Raw genomic sequence first — 20,988 nt, 5'->3', positions numbered from 1 at the left:
ATTAACTATATACGGACAACTTTGCAGTTGTGCGTTTAGGTTGGGAATGATTAGAGAAACCTAGAAAATTAGTAAGGGCGGTGGGATAAAAATAGGAGAGCCAATGAAACTGTTAGTTAAATATAAATATACCCGTTTGACCACTTTCATACATAACCTCATACACTCATTTACATAAACATGAGAATCACATGGACAAACAAGTGACAATAACAAACAGGACAGTTGGGGTGGAGTTATAGTTGAAATTGGCCTATTCTACACATACTTGCTGTAAATAAAATGATATATTATTACATTTGATCTATTTAACAAAAAATGGAACTGAATGCACTATGTTTTCATTATTTTATTTAATACATGTCTTATTCCAAAAGATCTCACCAACACAAACAAAATTGTTGACCGTGTTTATATATAGGGCATATTAGCATAATGTCATAGTTATATTGTCGAAATGCTTTTGCGAAAAATAATGCAAATGCTTTTAACCCAAATCTCATAGAATCATCTTTGGTAAATGGTCATCTCCTATTCACTAAACCATGTTGCAGATGATGTATGTGTGACATTACTCAAAACTGAATAAAACATGAATTTTAGAAACGTTTTAATAATTGGCCTTCTATACACACATGGTGGATGCCCTTGAATTCATGTATCATAAGACAATGTATCACGCGATATTGGAAATGTATACACATACATGTACATAATAATGTTGCATAATTCTCTTCTCTATATACATGAATAAATATTTCCGCGTGATTTTCCAATCTTGAACAATAAAGAGCACGGGAATTTCACTTGAGTGAATGAAATCCATGATTCCCGTGAACGAAAGATGCATATTTTAAGGTATAACAATGCTTACAATCAGCCAGTTGTGGTTTACTAGACACGTTAAAGAGCATATTTTGTGGTAATTTCTAAAGGGGCCTGACGCCTTAACTATAATGATTTCATTATACAAGAATAGAAATTTGACCACACTCTGCTGGGGCGTAGCTCTAGCGAAGGCCAGGACCTTGGAAAATGTTCTAAAATCTTAAGTTTGTAAATAAGATCTAGTTTGAAGTGTTCTTCCATCATATCCTTCCCAAAACAACATGGTCAGCATTTTTAGTTACTGACAAGAAATGTTCATAAGAAAAATCACTTCAGTTGATCCTATAAAAAAATAAATTCCAACCACGCCCCTTCGCTCCATATGGTTCTTATCACTCTGACCAGTATATAAACAGCTTCAGACCACGCAACGGCGGAGTCGTTTTTGGGTTTTTGATAGCATTTGAGTTCTTTATTAGTGATTAGATTGAGTATGGCAGGAGTAGTTTTGGGAGAGTTGTCATCATCATCATCATCATCATCATCATCATCATCTTCAACACCGCTAACTGCAACGTCATCAGCAGATCCGATGCGTTTGGATGAGTCCGGGGAGTCGGAGTGGGGCTGGGAGCCGGGAACCTCAGTCAGAGCCGTTCCGTGTAAGATCATTGACACGCGGACAGGAATAGAGAGGTAAGTGCTATCGAGAGAAAACGAACGTAGACAATTCCTGGTTTGTTCGTAAAAACTCTTTACAAGGAATTTGTATCAGTGCCCACGTGGCATGTGAGCTGGAATTCAGAAGTGTGTGTTCTCCACAGAAAAGCTATTGTAGAGATACAAATTTTCGTTATTTATTTCAAATTCTTATTCGAAGTAAACCAGAAGTATCAAAATTGTCTACACACTACACGTATTTGTTTAATAATGAAAATGTTTTGCTAAGTGAAAATGGACGTATAGCTAGCTATATAGAGCTCTATGTTATTAAAGAATCTGTCTCATATTTTATGACGAAAACAATAGTGTAAACATATCAAAATGCTTGTTAGATATAAGAAATATGTTCTTTTAAGCAGATTAACAGTATACAAAAATAATCTTAATTAAACCAAAAACATGCCGGAGTTTTGGCAAGCGATTGAAAGTTCTGGATTTATTGTTTGTTCGATAAAGACTTTTTTTTAAGAAATCTGTGTAGGTGCCACGTGTCAGGTATTGTCTTACCCACCACGAAAGGCCAATTCGTCCACTCGCTATCGATTTTTTTATAAACAAAACGACTCCAGATATCAAACTGACCGATGTCTGGTCATGTGTTTGATACATTTTAGACCTGCTGAGCAAACTTTGGCCTGACTGCTTCACGCGCTTGGGTTTGTGCGTGCGTCTGATTACACTGGGAATCTATACTTCGAAAGATATGCTCTCGTATTAGCTATCTTTTTCAAGTTTAAAACTTTCTATAACAAGATACAAGATTAAAGAATCTTTAAATATTTAAAGTCGGGTATGTGTTAACAAGAAACATAAGCCCAATGAGCTATTTTCCGACATAGTAATGTAAAAAAAAATACAAAATAGTTTGCTTCTGTACTGTGGTTTTACGCATTGATGTTCATATATATGAATGTAGACCATGGCACCATCAGCCTGCACGCTAGCAGTTCTTTTTTATATTTCGGAGTATAGTTTTTTTGTAATATTTTTTTACAAAACGGCTGTGTTCATGGTAATATACTCGGGTAGCGGTGACAGGATTTTTTTTAGATCCCATTTGTTGAAGGCAAAATTTCAATGCACATCAAGAGTGTTAATAGTCTGAAAATGTTGTCTGCTCCCTCAGTGTTGTCTGCGGTATAATTGTTGACAAACCACCACCTCCACCACCACCACCACCACGAAGAATACTTTTGCCATGTACATTTGATTTATTCATTAAGGAAACGGCGGATATATATGTTTCAAGGGTATCCCAGAAACGTTTTATTTCAAAAGAATGTTATGACAACCATGCCTATTTCCTATCTAGCACCATGTTAACAGGTAAATAAAAATCGGATACACAAACATTCGGATATCATAATCAGAGCTTCTCGGATTCGAGATATATGGCAGAGTTCATGAAGTTCCGTATGATAATGATCTTGAAACTGGTACGGTACGGTGACATGCTGTAGCCTAGTGAGTAGTGTAGGTCTTGCTAAGGCTGCTGGGAAGTGAACGTGCATCACTTATTATATTTGCTATACATGTACTGACACAACTCAGTACATGATGTAGGACTGAATTGAAATGCAAACTATGATAAGTCCAAGTAGATTTCAAGTTGAAATGTCCGTAATTAACACTGATTTTTTATGTATTGAAATATTTGAATATTTTTCACACGGTTATCTAACTTAAGGGATGTTCTGAGAACAGTATCTTTTCTGTACAGTATTGAACATTTTTTATTTGTTTTAAAGCTGCACTCTCACAGATTGAATGTTTTGAACTTTTATATTTTTTGTCTTGAAACTAGCCATTTATTGGTGAAAATGCATGGACACCAGTTATATAAGACTGCTGACAAAACTGAAGTAAGATTGCAGATTTTTATGTCGTATTTCAAAACTGATGTTTTTATGCATTTAAGCACAAATGGCCAAAGGCAAGAAGAGCTCTACTGGCCAACATGTATGTGTATGTAGTATGTGCGTGCATCTGTAAACAATTGCTTGTGATCACAATACAGTCTTCAGTTCTGATTGGTTCTCGATGAAACTTGCACAGTATATCTAGATACTGAGTAGAGCTCGGTTTCTTTTAAAAATAGCCAGATTCTCCCACGCATACCTAAATAATGGGCCTTGAAAGTATTTCAACTAAGTCTAAGTCTAGTTTTAGCCGAGTCTACATGAGCAAAGTGTATTTCTAGTCAAGTTTACATGTAAAGTCACATGCTTGTGAATGTTTGTTCAAGTTATGTCCCTGGGGTCATTACAAGCAATGCCCCCAGGTTCACGGGTTTTGTATACTTAAATTGGGAAATGGTAAGAACCTTTTTGTCTGAAACAGGTATGCAGATCCTTGCTAATATGATCAAGGCTTAATTTTGTGGTCCACTACCATGGTTGTTCAAATTATGCCCCTATGGTCAAAATTGGCACTGCCCCAGGGGTCACAAGTTTCTAAGAGACTTATTCAAGAAATTAATTTTCTTGTTTCAAAACACAAAGCCCATTATACCTTTTGATATTTGTTGTGGAGCATCATACAATAACTGTCCAGGAAAACATTTGAAATTATGCCCCTTGGGCAAAAGCTAGCCCCACCCTTTTTAACTATTTTATTTGTAAAGCTACAGCAATGAAATTGACCATGTGTACAAATGACCACCAATGTTGTCCTCAGATGTCCTTAACTTTGACCTTTAAGCAGCATCACTATGCACCAGGCCCCGATTTCTCGAAACTTCTTAAGTCCCTAATAACATGATTTAGCTAATCTCACTGTTGTGTTATTACTGCTTGAAGATTTTTTAGAAATTATGAAGAAAAAATCTGTACTATTATCAGAATAAACCATTTTTCATTTATCAATCCATTTTCAGTATGTATTTTGGCTAATTCAAATAAGCGACTTAATCCTGTTAAGCTTAAGAAGTTTCGAGAAATTCGGACCCGAGGTTCAATTGGCAAGAAAAAAAGAAAATTGTAGAAAAACTGACAAACTTACAATGTATTGAAACTTACTAACTGAAGTACAACATAGTTTACAATTTATTTTAGTTTAGCAATTATATTGTATTTTTCCATTCAAAAAGATAACTGGGTATGTCTAGTTGATGTTATCACGTGATATTACCAAGTTAGTTATATAGCTTAAAATATACCACTCGTTTAGAGTTAGCCTTCATAGCACAGTGGATACAACACTAGACTACAATTTTGGCCACAGGGGTTCGAACCTGGTCTTCAACACATTTTTTTATTTTGTTATTCTTTTTAACAATTATATCAACGAGTAAAACATTTAATTAAATAATTCTCCTAAGTCTTTTCACAGAAAAAACGTTCTTGGTTAATCTTTGAAAATTAGGAAAACACAGAGAAAAATAAGTTAATTGTAAACTATGTGGAACTGCAGTAAGTAAGTTTCAATGCATAATGCACACATTGATACCAAGTTTATGTCAGTTTTCTACAATTTTTTTTTTTTTTGCAATTACGTCATAAGGAGCGCAGTCCCTTTAAAAGCATTACTAACACTTAAATAAGTAAACTGAAATTTTGGGCAGTTTACCAAATAACTGAGGTCAGTTCCATTGGGAGTATCTTTTATGACTGAATTTAAGGAAGTGATGCCATAAAAGCTGAGACCAAAAAGGAAGGTCAAAGCTGTTATTTGTGAGAGTGCAGATTTAAAGGGAGAAATATAAGTTTTTGATGAGTGGTGCTATTATTTTACAGGCCTGTCTTTTAATGATTTTTAAACCAATTTCCAATCCATAGAATGAAAAAGTCCTGATGTTTTTGGTTACAATTTCCAATCCATAGTCTTGAATTGCATAAATTTGCATTAATATGTTTTGTTGCTGTCAACTTGCAAAATTCCCCTTTTGAAAATGTAACTATTTATTTATGCGTCTGTTAGAGCGTATACAATGTACACTTGTGGGATAAATTGTTTGACAAGAGACTTAATAAGATCTAAATCCAAATCAATTTCTCTGTTGTTCTGTGACCATGGTCTCAGAGTAAGTCATCTATGATTACACAAATAAATGTCAGTTTATGTATCATTAAGCAAATTTAATCATCAATATTCAACTTTAGAAAAAGGTAATGAAATGTATACTGTTATCTGCAGCTTTATATTTGAGACTCAGGATCAGAAAACTGGCTTCTTGAATGATTCAACATATCCAGTATGAGACTAATTTACTAGGTTTGGCCCATTCCCCGCTTTCTTTGTGCCAACACAAAACCAACACATTCATCCAATACTGTTGGGCCACACCTGGAAGGTAAAAAACACAGCCCATTCGCCCCCCCCCCCCCCCCGGACTATTTCCCCCCCCCCCCCCCGGTATACCCCCCACACACTTTGGGGCGGAATGCGTGGATACAATTGACTGGTGCATAATAGACTTCTAAGAGATGATTATTTGTGATTTATTTAAAGTTCTCTTCGGAAGGTACCATTCCTTTCTAATTAAAAAGTCATACATATTGGTGTGTCTACTGGTATGTGATGGAATTGATAAAACTGCAATTATTTACTCAATCATTGGAGAAGACTTGATGCATCTGTGGTTGCAGGTTTTAACCTGTCAGATATTACTGTGAACTAATTAATATTCGTTGGGTTTAAATTTCGTAATTTTCTGAAAAGGACAAATTCACCATGGGCCAATATTAATATTTGTATCATCTCACCATTGGACAATATGTTTATCAAGGCAGATATCCATTACAATTATTGCTTGATCAGTAACTATAATGGTCATTGGTGTAAGATGCACAAATATGAAGAATATAAAAAAGAGAAGCCATTGAATGTGTTTTTGTTAACTGTGAAAACTTATAGTAAGGGTGTTTAATTTAATAGTTGATTATACATTTGATCAAGAAAGAAAATCAAATGGCGATGCCTAAACACATGAGGTTTATAATCTGAGCATGTTGTAGCATGAGCCTGGAGGAAGGTTATTAGAATGATTTAATGTTCAGCGAATTAAAAAATTGACTACCTTATTGATCAATATTAAGGTGATATAAATCATAATGGCAGTCCAATAAACAAACATCTCTGTACCTTCAAGTTGTATACCACTACCATGTATATTTATTTATCCCTTTTACATAGACAATGTGACCAAATTTCAAAATTAATGGTAAAATTGAATTTGACTTGTAGATCATCCAACCCACAACATCCACTAAAGATAATTATGTCCCAGAGATATTTGTGATTTTACAGAAACTCATGGAATTATTTTCTGACAAGCTTGTGTTTATCACTAGAATATAACCAGTACATTTCCCTGATGTGACTAATTAAATCTGGAGTTGATTATGAGCACTTCTTCTCAATAACATGTTTCAAGCTGAAATGAAGTTGTAATAACTTCAGTATGTGTGTGTGTGTGCTTATTTATTCTTGCAGTCGGGCCTTGCCCATTCGGCTTCTGTCCTATTAAGATTGTTAGTCATTTTAGTTTTGTTTTTTAGCATAGTGCACAGACAGAATGTTATAGCTTCCCTGTTTTTAGCTCACCTGTCACTTTGTGACAAGGTGAGCTTTTGTGATCGCCTTTTGTCCGGCGTCCGTCGTGCGTCGTGCGTCAACAATTTACTTAAAAGACATCTCCTCCTTAACCGCTGGGCCAATATTAATAAAACTTCATAGGGATGTTCCTTGGGTGGTCTTCTATCAAAGTTGTTCAAAGAATTCAATTCCATGCAGAACTCTGGTTGCCATGGCAACCAAAAGGAAAAACTTTAAAAATCTTCTTCTCCCAAACCACAAGGCTTAGGCGTTGATATATGGTAGGTAGGATCACCAAATGGTCCTCTACCAAGATTGGTCAAATTATGGCCCTTGGGTCAAAATTGGGCCCACCCCGGGGGGTCATGGGTTTTCTCTATATGTTTATAGTGAAAACTTCAAAAATCTTCTCCTCTGAACTTACTTGGACTAGAGCTTAGATATTTGGCATGATTCATCGTCTAGTGGACCTCTACAAAGTTTGTTCAAATTATGGCCCTGGGGTCAAAATTGGCCCCGGCCCGGGGGGTCATGGGTTTTCTCTACATGTATATGTTTATAGTGAAAACTTCAAAATCTTCTCCTGAACTTACTTGGCCTAGAGCTTAGATATTTGGCATGATTCATCGTCTAGTGGCCCTCTACAAAGTTTGTTCAAATTATGGCCCTTGGGTCAAAATTGGCCCCGCCCCGGGGGGTCATGGGTTTTCGTTTTATGTTTATAGTGAAAACCTTAAAAAATCTTCTCCTCTGAACTTACTTGGCCTAGAGCTTAGATATTTGGCATGATTCATCGTCTAGTGGACCTCTACAAAGTTTGTTCAAATTATTGCCCTTGGGTCAAAATTGGCCCCGCCCCGGGGGGTCATGGGTTTTCTTTATATGTTTATAGTGAAAACTTAAAAAATCTTCTTCTCTGAATTTACTTGGACTAGAGCTTATATTTGGCATGATTCATCGTCTAGTCTAGTAGACCTTTACAAAGATTGTTCAAATTATGGCCTTGGGGTCAAAATTGGCCCCGCCCCGGGGAGTCATGGGTTTTCTCTATATGTTTATAGTGAAAACTTCAAAAATCTTCTCTCTGAACTTACTTGGACTAGAGCTTAGATATTTGGCATGATTCATCGTCTAGTGGACCTCTACAAAGTTTGTTCAAATTATGGCCCTGGGGTCAAAATTGGCCCCGGCCCGGGGGGTCATGGGTTTTCTCTACATGTATATGTTTATTATATTAAGTGAAAACTTCAAAAATCTTCTCCTGAACTTACTTGGCCTAGAGCTTAGATATTTGGCATGATTCATCGTCTAGTGGCCCTCTACAAAGTTTGTTCAAATTATGGCCCTTGGGTCAAAATTGGCCCCGCCCCGGGGGGTCATGGGTTTTCGTTTTATGTTTATAGTGAAAACCTTAAAAAATCTTCTCCTCTGAACTTACTTGGCCTAGAGCTTAGATATTTGGCATGATTCATCGTCTAGTGGACCTCTACAAAGTTTGTTCAAATTATTGCCCTTGGGTCAAAATTGGCCCCGCCCCAGGGGGTCATGGGTTTTCTTTATATGTTTATAGTGAAAACTTAAAAAGTCTTCTTCTCTGAATTTACTTGGACTAGAGCTTATATATTTGGCATGATTCATCGTCTAGTAGACCTTTACAAAGATTGTTCAAATTATGGCCTTGGGGTCAAAATTGGCCCCGCCCCGGGGAGTCATGGGCTTTCTCTATATGTTTATAGTGAAAACTTCAAAAATCTTCTCCTCTGAACTTACTTGAACTAGAGCTTAGATATTTGGCATGATTCATCGTCTAGTGGACCTCTACAAAGTTTGTTCAAATTATGGCCCTGGGGTCAAAATTGGCCCCGCCCCGGGGGGTCATGGGTTTCCTCTATATGTTTATAGTGAAAACTTCAAAAATCTTCTTCTCTGAACTTACTTGGCCTAGAGCTTAGATATTTGGCATGATTCATCGTCTAGTGGACCTCTACAAAGTTTGTTCAAATTATGGCCCTTGGGTCAAAATTGGCCCTGCCCCGGGGGGGTCATGGGTATTCTCTATATGTTTATAGTTAAAACTTCAAAAATCTTCTCCTCTGAACTTATTTGGACTAGAGCTTATATATTTGGCATGATTCATCGTCTAGTGGACCTTTACAAAGATTGTTCAAATTATGGCCTTGGGGTCAAAATTGGCCCCGCCCCGGGGGGTCATGGTTTTCTCTATATGTTTATAGTGAAAACTTCAAAAATCTTCTCCTTTGAACTTACTTGGACTAGAGCTTAGATATTTGGCATGATTCATCGTCTAGTGGATTTCTACAAAGATTGTTCAAATTATGGCCTTGGGGTCAAAATTGGCCCCGCCCTGGGGGGTCATTGGTATTCTCTATATGTTTATAGTTAAAACTTCAAAAATCTTCTCCTCTGAACTTACTTGGACTAGAGCTTAGATATTTGGCATGATTCATCGTCTAGTGGACCTTTACAAAGATTGTTCAAATTATGGCCTTGGGGTCAAAATTGGCCCCGCCCCCTTGTGGGGTCATTGGTTTTCTTTATATGTTTATAGTGAAAACTTCAAAAATCTTCTCCTTTGAACTTACTTGGACTAGAGCTTAGATATTTGGCATGATTCATCGTCTAGTGGACTTGTACAAAGATTGTTCAAATTATGGCCTTGGGGTCAAAATTGGCCCCGCCCCGGGGGGTCATGGGTATACTTGATATGTTTATAGTTAAAACTTCAAAAATCTTCTCCTCTGAAGTTACTTGGACTAGAGCTTAGATATTTGGCATGATTATTGTCTAGTGGACCTTTACAAAGATTGTTCAAATTATGGCCTTGGGGTCAAAATTGGCCCCGCCCCGGGGGGTTAGGGTATTCTCTATATGTTTATAGTTAAAACATCAAAAATCTTCTCCTTTGAACTTACTTGGACTAGAGCTTAGATATTTGGCATGATTCATCGTCTAGTGGACCTACCTCTACAAAGATTGTTCAAATTATGGCCTTGGGGTCAAAATTGGCCCCGCCCCCTTGTGGGGTCATGGGTTTTCTCTATATGTTTATAGTGAAAACTTCAAAAACATCTCCTCTGAACTTACGTGGCTTAGAGCTTTGTTCAAATTATGGCCCTGGGGTCAAAATTGGCCACACCCCGGGGCTGATGGGTTTTCTCCATATGTGTTATAGTGAAAACTTAAAAAATCTTCTCCGAACTCACAAAGACAAGTAATGTCTTAATTTAAACTGGATAACATATTTAGTACACATACCAATTTTCAATATGGGCCACATACAACAATTAATAACAAATATACATATATAGATACACACGTAAAATCAAGTAGTGACAAGAGCTTAGATATTTGGCATGATATATCATCTAGTTGACTTGTACCAATATTGTTCAATCTTTGGCCCTGGGGTCAAAAAATGGCCCCACCCGGGCGGTCATGGGTTTCCTTATATATGTATATGATGAAAACTTAAAAAATCTTCTTCTCCGAAACCAAAAGGCGAAGGCCTTAGATATTTGGTATGAAGCATCGTTTATTGGACCACTATTAAGATTGTTCAAACTTTAGCCCTGGGGTCAAAATTGGCCACGCCCCGTGTTCATAGGCTTAGGTTTTCAATATTTGTATATAAAAGAAGCATAAAAAAAAATTCTCTCCGAATTCACAAGGACTAGAGCTATTTGGCATAATACATCATTAAGTGGACCTCTACCTTTATTGTCCATTGGGGTAAAAAATGACCCAGACTTTTAAAAAACCTTAACTACTTTGAACCATCCAGATTTCTTATCAAACCAATGTGCAATATATGACAGGTGAGCGATTCAGGGCCATTTGGCCCTCTTGTTTTAGTGATGTGATGGAGAATCAAGCCAGCAATCCCTGGTTTGATTGTCAATTGTATAACCACTTGACCACAGATCCGCCATTTAACTTCATTAAGCAATTTGTCGCTTATAAAAGGTTAAGTGATGATACAATTGGCCGACAGCCTCTCACACCTGTTATAATTTGTATGGTTTAAGTTATAATTGGACTATTAGGAAAAAAGGTTTCTCATCTCACATCAATATGATACTGTAGCTTATGCCCTTCATTTTTGTCTGCCATCATTTATTACTTGGTGATTGAGTGATAATCTTGTATTTGCAAAATGTAATCATTTTTTCATGAAAATATTTATAATGGTAGTAAGGGTTCTTAAAGAGACTTGAGCTTTAAAGGGACTGTACACCAGAATGGCACCAAAAAAGTTTTTTCTCTTACAAATCTCAGGTCAATTGTTTAATAAAGTATGTTACTGACTTTGATATCATAATTTTAAAAAAAAGTACCAATATGTCAAAAATGTGTCGGAGACCGGGTGTGAACCCATGACGCCAAAATTGCAATCCAGTGTTGTATCCACTGTGCTACGAAGGCTTACTCCAAACAAGTGGTATATTTAAGCTTAGGTTACCTAACTTGGTAATATCACGTGATAAGATCAACTAGCCCATTTATAGAAATACTGTGTTTAAGTAAGAGCTGAGCAAGTTTTAGTCTCGATATGTATTCTTTATAATTAATTAAGGTTGAAGCCTTTAGATAAAGAAATTCATGCATTTTATGGTATAAAGGTGAAACCAGGAATTTTCATGAGAATCGAGTCTCAGGAATTGTCAGTCTTCGGCTTTTGGGAAGAAGTTACTATGATTTAAGGGAAAATTATCTACTGGTTTCAATTGATAAATATTGTACAATTTCAGCAAAGTATATAAACAGATAAATGTATACTCTTATTTATACAAAACTAGAACATCCAAAATATATATTCATATGTTTCAAACGCATTGAAGGACATTGTATAGCCATAAAGGAGTCTTAATATTACAAACATGCTCAGACTTTTATGAAGTCAAATATATGTGCAAATATATGCTGCTTTTGGCATTTTTGACACTCCAAATGCTTACAAATTTTTATGTATTGCATGAGCCAGATAGAGAGAACTAGACAGTGTGGTACAATTAGTCCACCAACAACAACACATATAAAAATAATGCATTGTTCAAGCAGTGTATGTATACAATTATTCCATATTTTTTTACAATACTGTGATATCTTATGGTAGAGATTGCTTATTTGTGGACAAAGGCAGAGGCGATGAACAAAGTTGTTGTTAATGCAGTGACACTTCAAGCACTGATGTTGAAAAGTTCACAATGTTAAATTCCCCACTACATGAAGTACTCTTTAAGTTAATTTTCAATAATATTTGTGGTTTACTCAAAGATGGCCACAAAATGGAAGTTTATTCTTATTTCACTTTTTCAGCTGCACTCTCACAGACATACCATTTTTTTAACACTTTTATTATTAATTGTCTTGAAAGTGCAATTCTTTGTGTGAATATCTGCAATCCAATTATATAAGATTGCTGACAAAAAATCAGATTGTATATTTTCATATTTCCATTCCAAAATTATTGTTTTATGGCTTAAACCTTTACTAACAGTTGAAGAAAAATGCATAAAACATCAATGCAGGAGCAATATAAAAATCTGTGATCTAATTTTTTGTCAACTGTCTTACATAACTGGTTTTCTTTAACTTTTTCCAAAATTGGCTTGTTCCAAGACAAAACCTAAAAAAACATGAGAGTACAGCAGCTTTAAAATATAAAAGGAATTAAGAATTTGAGGTGTTCCAAATGTGTTGGGAATTTAAGCTTTCATTGTTTTAATATTGCAATTTTTATAATTATTGAGCACTAAGGCCAGAAAACTTGCAAAAAATTGCAACTGTTACAATACTGTATTTAATTTCTTTTATTACAAATCAGGGTGTAATCTTAAAGATGCACTCTTACTCCCAAATGAGATTTTCCAAGATCGATTTAATTGTTTGAATATACCAAAATGAATGAACAAATGTCTAAAACAATGGTTATTATGAATGATACGGAGTTTAATTTGAAAGAAATGTACAGAAAACAGGTTATTTCTACCTTATGAGGATCATAGTTAATCTTTTAGCATTCACCAATCATTTAATATTTTTGCATTTTCAGCTATTAAATACAGTTACAACCTTGTTATCAGTATTTTTCTTTCCATAAATGCATTATTAAGTAAGTAGTTAAGGGTTTATCACTAAAAACTTATGTTTGTTATACATGTGTTTGTATTGATTTTGAATAAAAGGTTGAAAGTAATTCTTTTGTGGCCTGAAATGTCGTCTAAAATGGTGACATATAGGGGTAGTTTTGTCGGTGGCGTCCAGTTTTCACTTGTCCGGGGCATATCTCATAAACTATAAGTGGTATCATCTTGAAATTTTATGTGCAGATAGATCTCATTGAGGGCAAGTGCAGAGTACACAAACTATAACTCTTGTTTGCATATTTTCAGAGTTATTGCCGTTTGTTGATTTTCATGCTGAAAGTTTTGTTTGGGATTTATCTTAAAGAATATAAGAGGTATCAACTTGAAACTTCAAAGCTAGAAAGATCTTGAGGGCAAGTGCTGTGCATAAGAACCATAACTCTTGCTGCCCTTTGTTAACTTTTTAAGCTTAAATTTTGTCATTGGCATATATGGTTAACTATAGAGAGGTATCAACCTGAAACTTGGGTAGATTGATCTCATTGAGGGCAAGTGCAGTGTTCATGAAACGTAACTCTTGCTTCCATATTTCAGAGTAATTGCCCTTTGTTATTTTTTGTTTTTTTGTCCGACTCAACTTTTTTACCTTCAACTCAAATGCCACCTTCAATTGAAATTGAAATGGTAACATTATTGCCTATTAATGAATAAAATGCCAATCAAAACAGCTATAATGTCGACAGTAAATAATTTGTCAGGGGTCAAATCCGACTCGCGGTGTTATAGTTTCATACTTATTGTTACCGACCATTGTGTTTATCATATTATTTTAAACAATTGCATTTTTTCAGAAGAAAATTTGTTTGTGTATTTTCAGAGAAACAAAGATCCGGCTGACCAGGGAGAGGGTAGCAGATGGGATTGTAAGTTGAATTTGCTAGTATGATATGGTATACTTTAAGGATGCCATGATATGGAAGTTAATACAAATGTATGTACAGTGTTTATTATGCTTATTATGCTCTACTTGGCATAATTTGGCATTTACAAAAGTACTACCATTCTGCCAACAAAGTTGAACAGAAGTAAATGAAAAATGTAATTGATTGGTTATGTATGCTTGAGGGAAAATGGACATTTAAACAGAATGCAATAAAGCAGCTTTATGCTGTAACAGAAACCATTGGCTGTATATTGCGGTCTCAGAACAAATCACTTTAAACATATGAACTGTTTTTTATTGCTGTTTTCCTCAGTTTTATCAGTCCTTTTCATATTCATGTTTGTTCTTTTACAGCCGGAGTTACGAATACTAGTCGAGGAGGAATCAGACAGTACCTTACTATTCCAATACATTTGCAGAGAGGAAGACTTTAGGAAGTATGTAATTCTTTTTCAATGATCTTCTTTTCCTATCTTTCAGTGTAAGTTCAGTAATAAAGTTTTAAGGGCCCTGTAAATTGCACCCAAGTATGCCATCATACAGGGCCCTAATCACTCTTTGCTAGTTGTCTCGGAAGATAACGACAAAACACTCAGATCATGCTTCATCCAAGAGCTGTTTCGTTCATTTATGCCAGAAACCACACAGAATTATTGTGCTTGTGTTTGGCCTCAAATGGTTTGTACAAGCTTGCCTGTATATAATATAGAATGTGATCAAGCCAAGAAATCAATTCACTGGTGCAAGGCTTGAAGGGTTGCGCTATTTTTACCTCAGGATTCTCAGGGATACATTTTGAGCATTTAGTAAACAAAGAAACACTGAATCAAAACAACCCTTTTTCTTTTGCGATGCATGATAATGGTTGGTCCTTCTTACATGGATCTTTCTGTGAACATAACAGTTTGTGTCGACCAAATATCTGTGATATTGAACTTTAGACAATAATGACATGACTCAATGCATGATAATGATTTAGTTTGGTGGATTATCATGTCAACATTACAAGTATCCACATTGTTTACCCACAGACCTTGTACACAATGATAAGACTGGGCCTTGTGCATAAAAAAATACTGTTAACAACTTGTATTATTAACTGGTTAAACACCCACATAATATTTGAATTCATGATAAACAAGCTAAGGCAATTTGTCATCCAAACCTCTTTTATAATTAATTCTGAAGACAAGGACTTCACACAAATGAGCAATGGATTTACATACTTTATAGTTAAGTAAGTTCTGCTTATGAGAATGCCTAAGTATCTGCTAGCAGATCTTTTACAGTACATATTTACAGTTTCCTTTCTTTTCAGATTGTTGAGGAAATTTAATATGAACTTTAAGGATGCAGAGGAAATGTGCAAATCCCTACATGAATCCTTTGAACAAGTAAAACAGCCAGGGTGAGAAATTAACTACATTGTATAATATCTTTTTAGTTTCAACTTGTGAAGATCACCAGACTCACTTTGAATTGGTGTTCCAAGTTGGCTTAACCTTTTCATGTTCAATCACTTTTGGATGGTGCAGCGTTAATTTCAAACTTGGTATGCGTGGTAATTGGACTCGCATTGGAAGATGAGCACCAACTAATAAATGAAATTCAGAAAATGAGGTGAAAATTGGCTGGTTTTCAAAGAAATGTTGTTGAAGTACTGTTGTAGACTTCGAAGTTATGATAGGAAATTAACCTTGCCCTTAACCCAAAATCCATTTAATGCAATTAAAATGAAGTCAAATTGTAATGTTCCAGATACAATATTATTAAAGATGTAGAATTCTGTGTCTTTTTTACCCCGGTCAAACAAAATTTATTTGAGTCTCCCTGTGGTCTGATGTTGCATTTATATTGTCCACTGGTTATAATTTAAAAACGACTGAATAGGTTAAGCACTTTGTAAGGATGTGCAGTGAACAAAAACCATAACTCTGTCTTTTTCTTGTCAGCAGCATTACATCTTACTTGAATGTTTTTTGGAATATGAACTTGACCATTGGTTAAGTTTTGAAGAGTTGAAATTCATTGTACATTAAAGTGATAGCCTCCTTTTAAAGAAAATCAATTTTTTTTTTAACATTCATCTGTCCAAGTGGTATGAGGGGTTTATTCTCACTCTTGGGACAGCTTTAGTTTCCCTCAAAATAACAAGAACCAGCTTTAGCTCATTTGCTCTGCCTTGCTCAGGTTTCTCTTTAACTTAAAGGAAACTATATTTATTATTGTATGAAATTTTATACAGTTTAAACAAGTGCAAAATAAGTAAATAATTTCCATTTTACTTTGAACAAACTGTAAGTACATGATATTCTATGAAGTAAGACCTAAAATTGGTTGTTTATCTTCATAGAACGATTTTTTCTGTCACATTTATATATATGTATTGAAGCAAAATGTCTAAAGTTTATGTCTAACGATAAATTAAAAATCATTTTTGACCTAATAATTGGTTAATGTTCTTAAAATATGGGTGTTTCGAACTTAAGTCCCTCTGTCAGTAAAGTTGGGGTTAAATGCATTCACATTTGTTTCTGTGTTAGAATTTGATGAAATATTTGAAATGTATTTCAGGCAAGGGCTTCGCATGAAGCTGGAAACATTGAAGACGGTGGCCCACCTCAAGTTTCGAAACTTTGAACTGAGGTTGAGACCGGCATGTAAAACACGTGTGACCAAACACAACAAGGTACACAAAAGTTTAATTGGACTTTTTTTGTCAATGATAGCTTTTTCACCTGAATCCTTTTATTTAAAGCTATTTTGAGCACTTTTTACTACTGATCATGCTTGAATTAAGCTTTTGTTTTAAAAATACAAACTATAGATATATAAGTAATATATCTTTGGTGATTTATTTGAATTTGCCCAGTTACTTGTCAAAGGTGGGCTGAAATTTGGCCTATGTCTAAAGAGCAAAGACCTATACTGATGACTGAGGGCAAATAGCTTGGCCTATCACAAATCACTTCATATATATAAACATTGTACAGTATGCATATTGTTCCAAACATCTCCATGGTCTAGTGGTTAAGGCATCTGCCCATGGAGTGGGAGGTCGTGGGTTCCATCCCAGGCCGCATCACACCAAAAGACGTTAAAAGTTGGTACTAGTAACTCCCTTGCCTGGCGCTCGACAAAGTGCAGTTCTTTGAAAAGTGGTTTACACAGTACTGGTTCAACCCAGGAAAATGTCACGTGTATCGGTGCTTTACACAGCAAGTTAAAGAACCAAGAGGTCTCTTGGCAAAGAGCTAGGGTATCGCACCTGGATCTCATATATCTTACTCTGTTTCTTCAAGTCTTCCAATGTCTAGATTTGACTGCAATCACTTCTATCTCATGTAACTTATGGCATTTAAACACAATTTAAGTTGTGATGGCGTCACAGCTGGGTCAAGCCATAATGCAGCCAATGGGTGTAGGCAGACCTTGATTAACTCAAATAAACAAAACAAATTTTGTTCCATAAGTTTTAATTTCTTTTTCATTCCTGTTTCTATTTTGTAATACTTTAAGTATTTTCAGTAATTATTGTGGAAATCAAAATTCATCAAAATATAAAATCCTGCTCTTGTTTGTACCATCAGATGCGGCAGGAGGAGAAGGAGGAGGAACAGAGACAGTTGGAGCAAACATGCCGGAATCAGAGAGAGGAAGTGAGTAAATGGTACATTATCTATAAACGGATTAATTATTAGCCTGACTAATATAACAAATATAATGAGAGCTAAATCTTTAGCATTTAGTGACAGCGACACATCCTAGTTAAGGCTGAGAATGTTAGCCACTACACTAGTTAAAGGATGGGCCAGCACATTTGATTAAACATTACTGATTGTTATATCATATTGAGGTAATATCATATTGAAATTGTATTAAGAGTTGTAAAACTGTATATTGTTTCAGATTGCAACTATGGGACAAGAAATGGATCGGATGAGAGCTGAGATAGCAGAATTGAGGGAGCAAGTCAGGTCTCTGAAAGAAGGGGCCAATACTATTACGGCCCCTTCAACTGAAATAGCAGAACAGAGCAGGGTAAGATAATTTTGCAACTTTCAATAATACATGTAAGTTACTGTATAGATAATTGTTTTGATTGTTCTAGTTGCCATAAAACAAAACAAATGTTATATAGAGATTAATAACCTTTAATAATCACCTTTTCAGACATCATTAAAGAAATAACTGCCTGAGTTAAAATATGTTTTGTTAACAGTCGCATTAACCTTGCCATCCTTATTTCAGATCCCAATACCAGTGGTACCTGCTCCTGCCCCTGCAACTGCCCACAGGAGCCTTTTTTCATCTGTGGGCAGTTCGAGACCTGGCTTAGCTGCGGGAAGAGTTACTACAGCAACAACGACTGTGCGCAAGACCGCAACAACTGCGCGCAGTACCTTAACTTCTTCCCGCAGCACGGCAGCACCTGCGGGCAGCTCAACACGGACAACATCTGCCCGCAGCTCTGCTGCCACTGCCCCCAGCATGTCATCAGCTGGTGGGCAGACTGCCCCCAGCACGTCGTCAGCTGGTGGGCAGACGGTCGAGGGTGGGGCAGCCCAAGGTCGGGGACAAGTCTGTAAGTACATACCTTCTTTATTGCATACTTAATATGCTTGATTTTCAAGTTTTGAATTTGTTAAGAAAAGAATGGAGGTGTTGTGTATGGCAAGAAGCGTCTGATATTAATATACTCATGGCCAAAAGTCGTGTCCGGTATGGGTTTTATTTGTGCCTTACAAATCTTCAATGCCCATTTTCAACACATTACTGTACTGGCAGTACTGGCTCAAATTCCAAAATTCTTTTTTCATTGAATGCATAATAATGTCCTATTTCCATCGATACCAAATTTATGAGTGTGCAATATAAAACAAAACAGAAATTTGTAATTTTTGTAGACCGGACCGGTTAAACAAAACATGACCGCTGGAAATAAGACAGGGGAGCTTTGCCATCCACTTGCAGTAGTAATTGGTTTTATATATTTTTATCTCTCTAGTACATGTGTTAACTTCTTCTTATTATTTGTTTTTATATATTTTCAGCAACAAAACGAAAACGTCATGATGACGATGGGGGGCAGGCAAAGAAGAAAGCAGCTTGGAGATGAAAATAGAAAATGCCTGCCCCTCCCCCACCCCTCGACCGAACTCCCTCTTCTGCATCTCAGCCAAACCACTACATCGCTCTCTGATCCAAATTGCTCAACATCGCTCCACACCTCTCCTCCACCACAACATCCCTGCTTAGCATCGTTCAACACTCGGCTGCAGTTTCCCTAAAATGCTGCTGTGCTCTACAATGGCTAGAGCTGTGTTTGTGTCATGCCGGTCTCTTTGGGCCACCGTCAACCACGCCCTGGTTGTGAATATTGCCTCGAAAGAAACACATTCCCACGAACTAGAACTGACAATTTGTTAGTGTTGTGTTCATTTTTAATTGGTTAAATTTAGGTTTGCCTTTTGAAAGATACCATTTTTTCCATTAAACTGTCTTCTTTCAAAAAAGAGAATGTTCATAGCCTTTGTGTCATATGTTGGTGTTCTACTGCAAACACTTAATTTTGGTCACAACTCAACTCAACTCAACAACCACTACTATCTTATTCAATCTTCAGTAAAGTTATTTCAAATAATTTATTTAATGTTGGTACAAACAACAATCTGGTTGAAAATGTTTTATTTAAATGTCAAACAATTTTGACATGGATCTTTCTTGTTTTAAAGGTATGATGTTCATAATACAAGACTAATTTCACATCTGTTAAATTCAGATTAATTTCTGAAATGGCCTCAATCCAGTTGGGGTAGTTATCTCAGCATTTTGACTTGACTGCATATATCTACAAATGCATTATTTTACTTTGTTTATTTGCCTAAAGCAGATCTTGACTGAAGCTCCAAAGTAGTAGCTGTATATGATTTAACAGTTTCATACATGACCTTGGCTTCACTCATTTTTTTATGTTGTCTGAGCATTGGACAAACTAAGATTTATTTGAATCTTTTATTGATATTTAATTATCAATTTGTACATCAATGTCTGTTCTATTCTGACCTTAGTCCCTGTCCTGTCTCACGGTGTCCATCTCGATATTGAAAACAGGGGCCCCTGTACTCCACTTAATCCCCCTCCAAAAATTTCTCCTGGCCCTACACCAGGCAATTTTCAATCCCACCATTATCCCGTCCAACAAATGCCTTTCCCCAAATCCTTTCCTGAACCCTGACCTGTCCACTGTCAAACAAACCTTCTACTCTACACTTAAGGGCCGGCCCAAATCATGCTCTCTTTCCTTACAGACATAGATGTACAAATAGATTAAATGCGTATTTGAAATTCTTGGAAGACATTTGAAAAGTCAGGTTGTTTATTTTACAAAAAAAAGTGTGCTATACCATATAACAAATTAAAGAAACAATAAAATAAGGCAGCATGGTCAGAACTGTTCTTTTTAGTTCATGATAACCTGAACTGTATGCTTCCATTGACTGGCATAGTTTCAGTATTTTGTATTATGTACTTTAAATAAACTTGCCAATTAAAGCAGAGGGTAACCTCTACTGAAACATTCTGAGTAGAACATTCATAACATTAACAAATATACCACAGAATTATCAAAAAAGGATAAAGGTATGAAACCTGTAATTGTTGACGAAGGTATTTGGTAGAAAGGCAAGCCTATTAACCATTTACAAGAGCATTATACACAATAGAAGATGTTCGTTGGGAATGAACGTTTCAATACGATACTGTTTTATCACTGATTGCATTCAGTGAACTTGTTTTGGGGGAATGTTGCAATCGTTCTTTTGATTTATGTTATTTTCTGCTTTTGTGCAG

General features: G+C 35.9%; 1 protein-coding gene across 1 annotated transcript; it reads left to right on the top strand.

Annotated features, from left to right (window-relative positions):
- The first annotated feature begins 1,321 nt into the window (after window positions 1-1,321).
- On the top strand, window positions 1,322-19,477 carry LOC128241084 (formin-E-like). The gene is made up of 9 exons (XM_052958067.1): window positions 1,322-1,524; window positions 14,071-14,116; window positions 14,491-14,573; window positions 15,455-15,544; window positions 16,711-16,825; window positions 17,727-17,795; window positions 18,046-18,177; window positions 18,388-18,721; window positions 19,191-19,477. Exons 1-9 carry the CDS (start codon window positions 1,322-1,324, stop codon window positions 19,253-19,255), a joined length of 1,137 nt encoding a protein of 378 aa, XP_052814027.1. The 3' UTR covers window positions 19,256-19,477.
- Window positions 19,478-20,988: the final 1,511 nt, after the last annotated feature.

The sequence above is a fragment of the Mya arenaria genome, chromosome 7 (genome assembly GCF_026914265.1).
Source record: "Mya arenaria isolate MELC-2E11 chromosome 7, ASM2691426v1".
Lineage (NCBI taxonomy): Eukaryota > Metazoa > Mollusca > Bivalvia > Myida > Myidae > Mya > Mya arenaria.
This window is presented reverse-complemented; position numbering and strand designations above follow the sequence as displayed.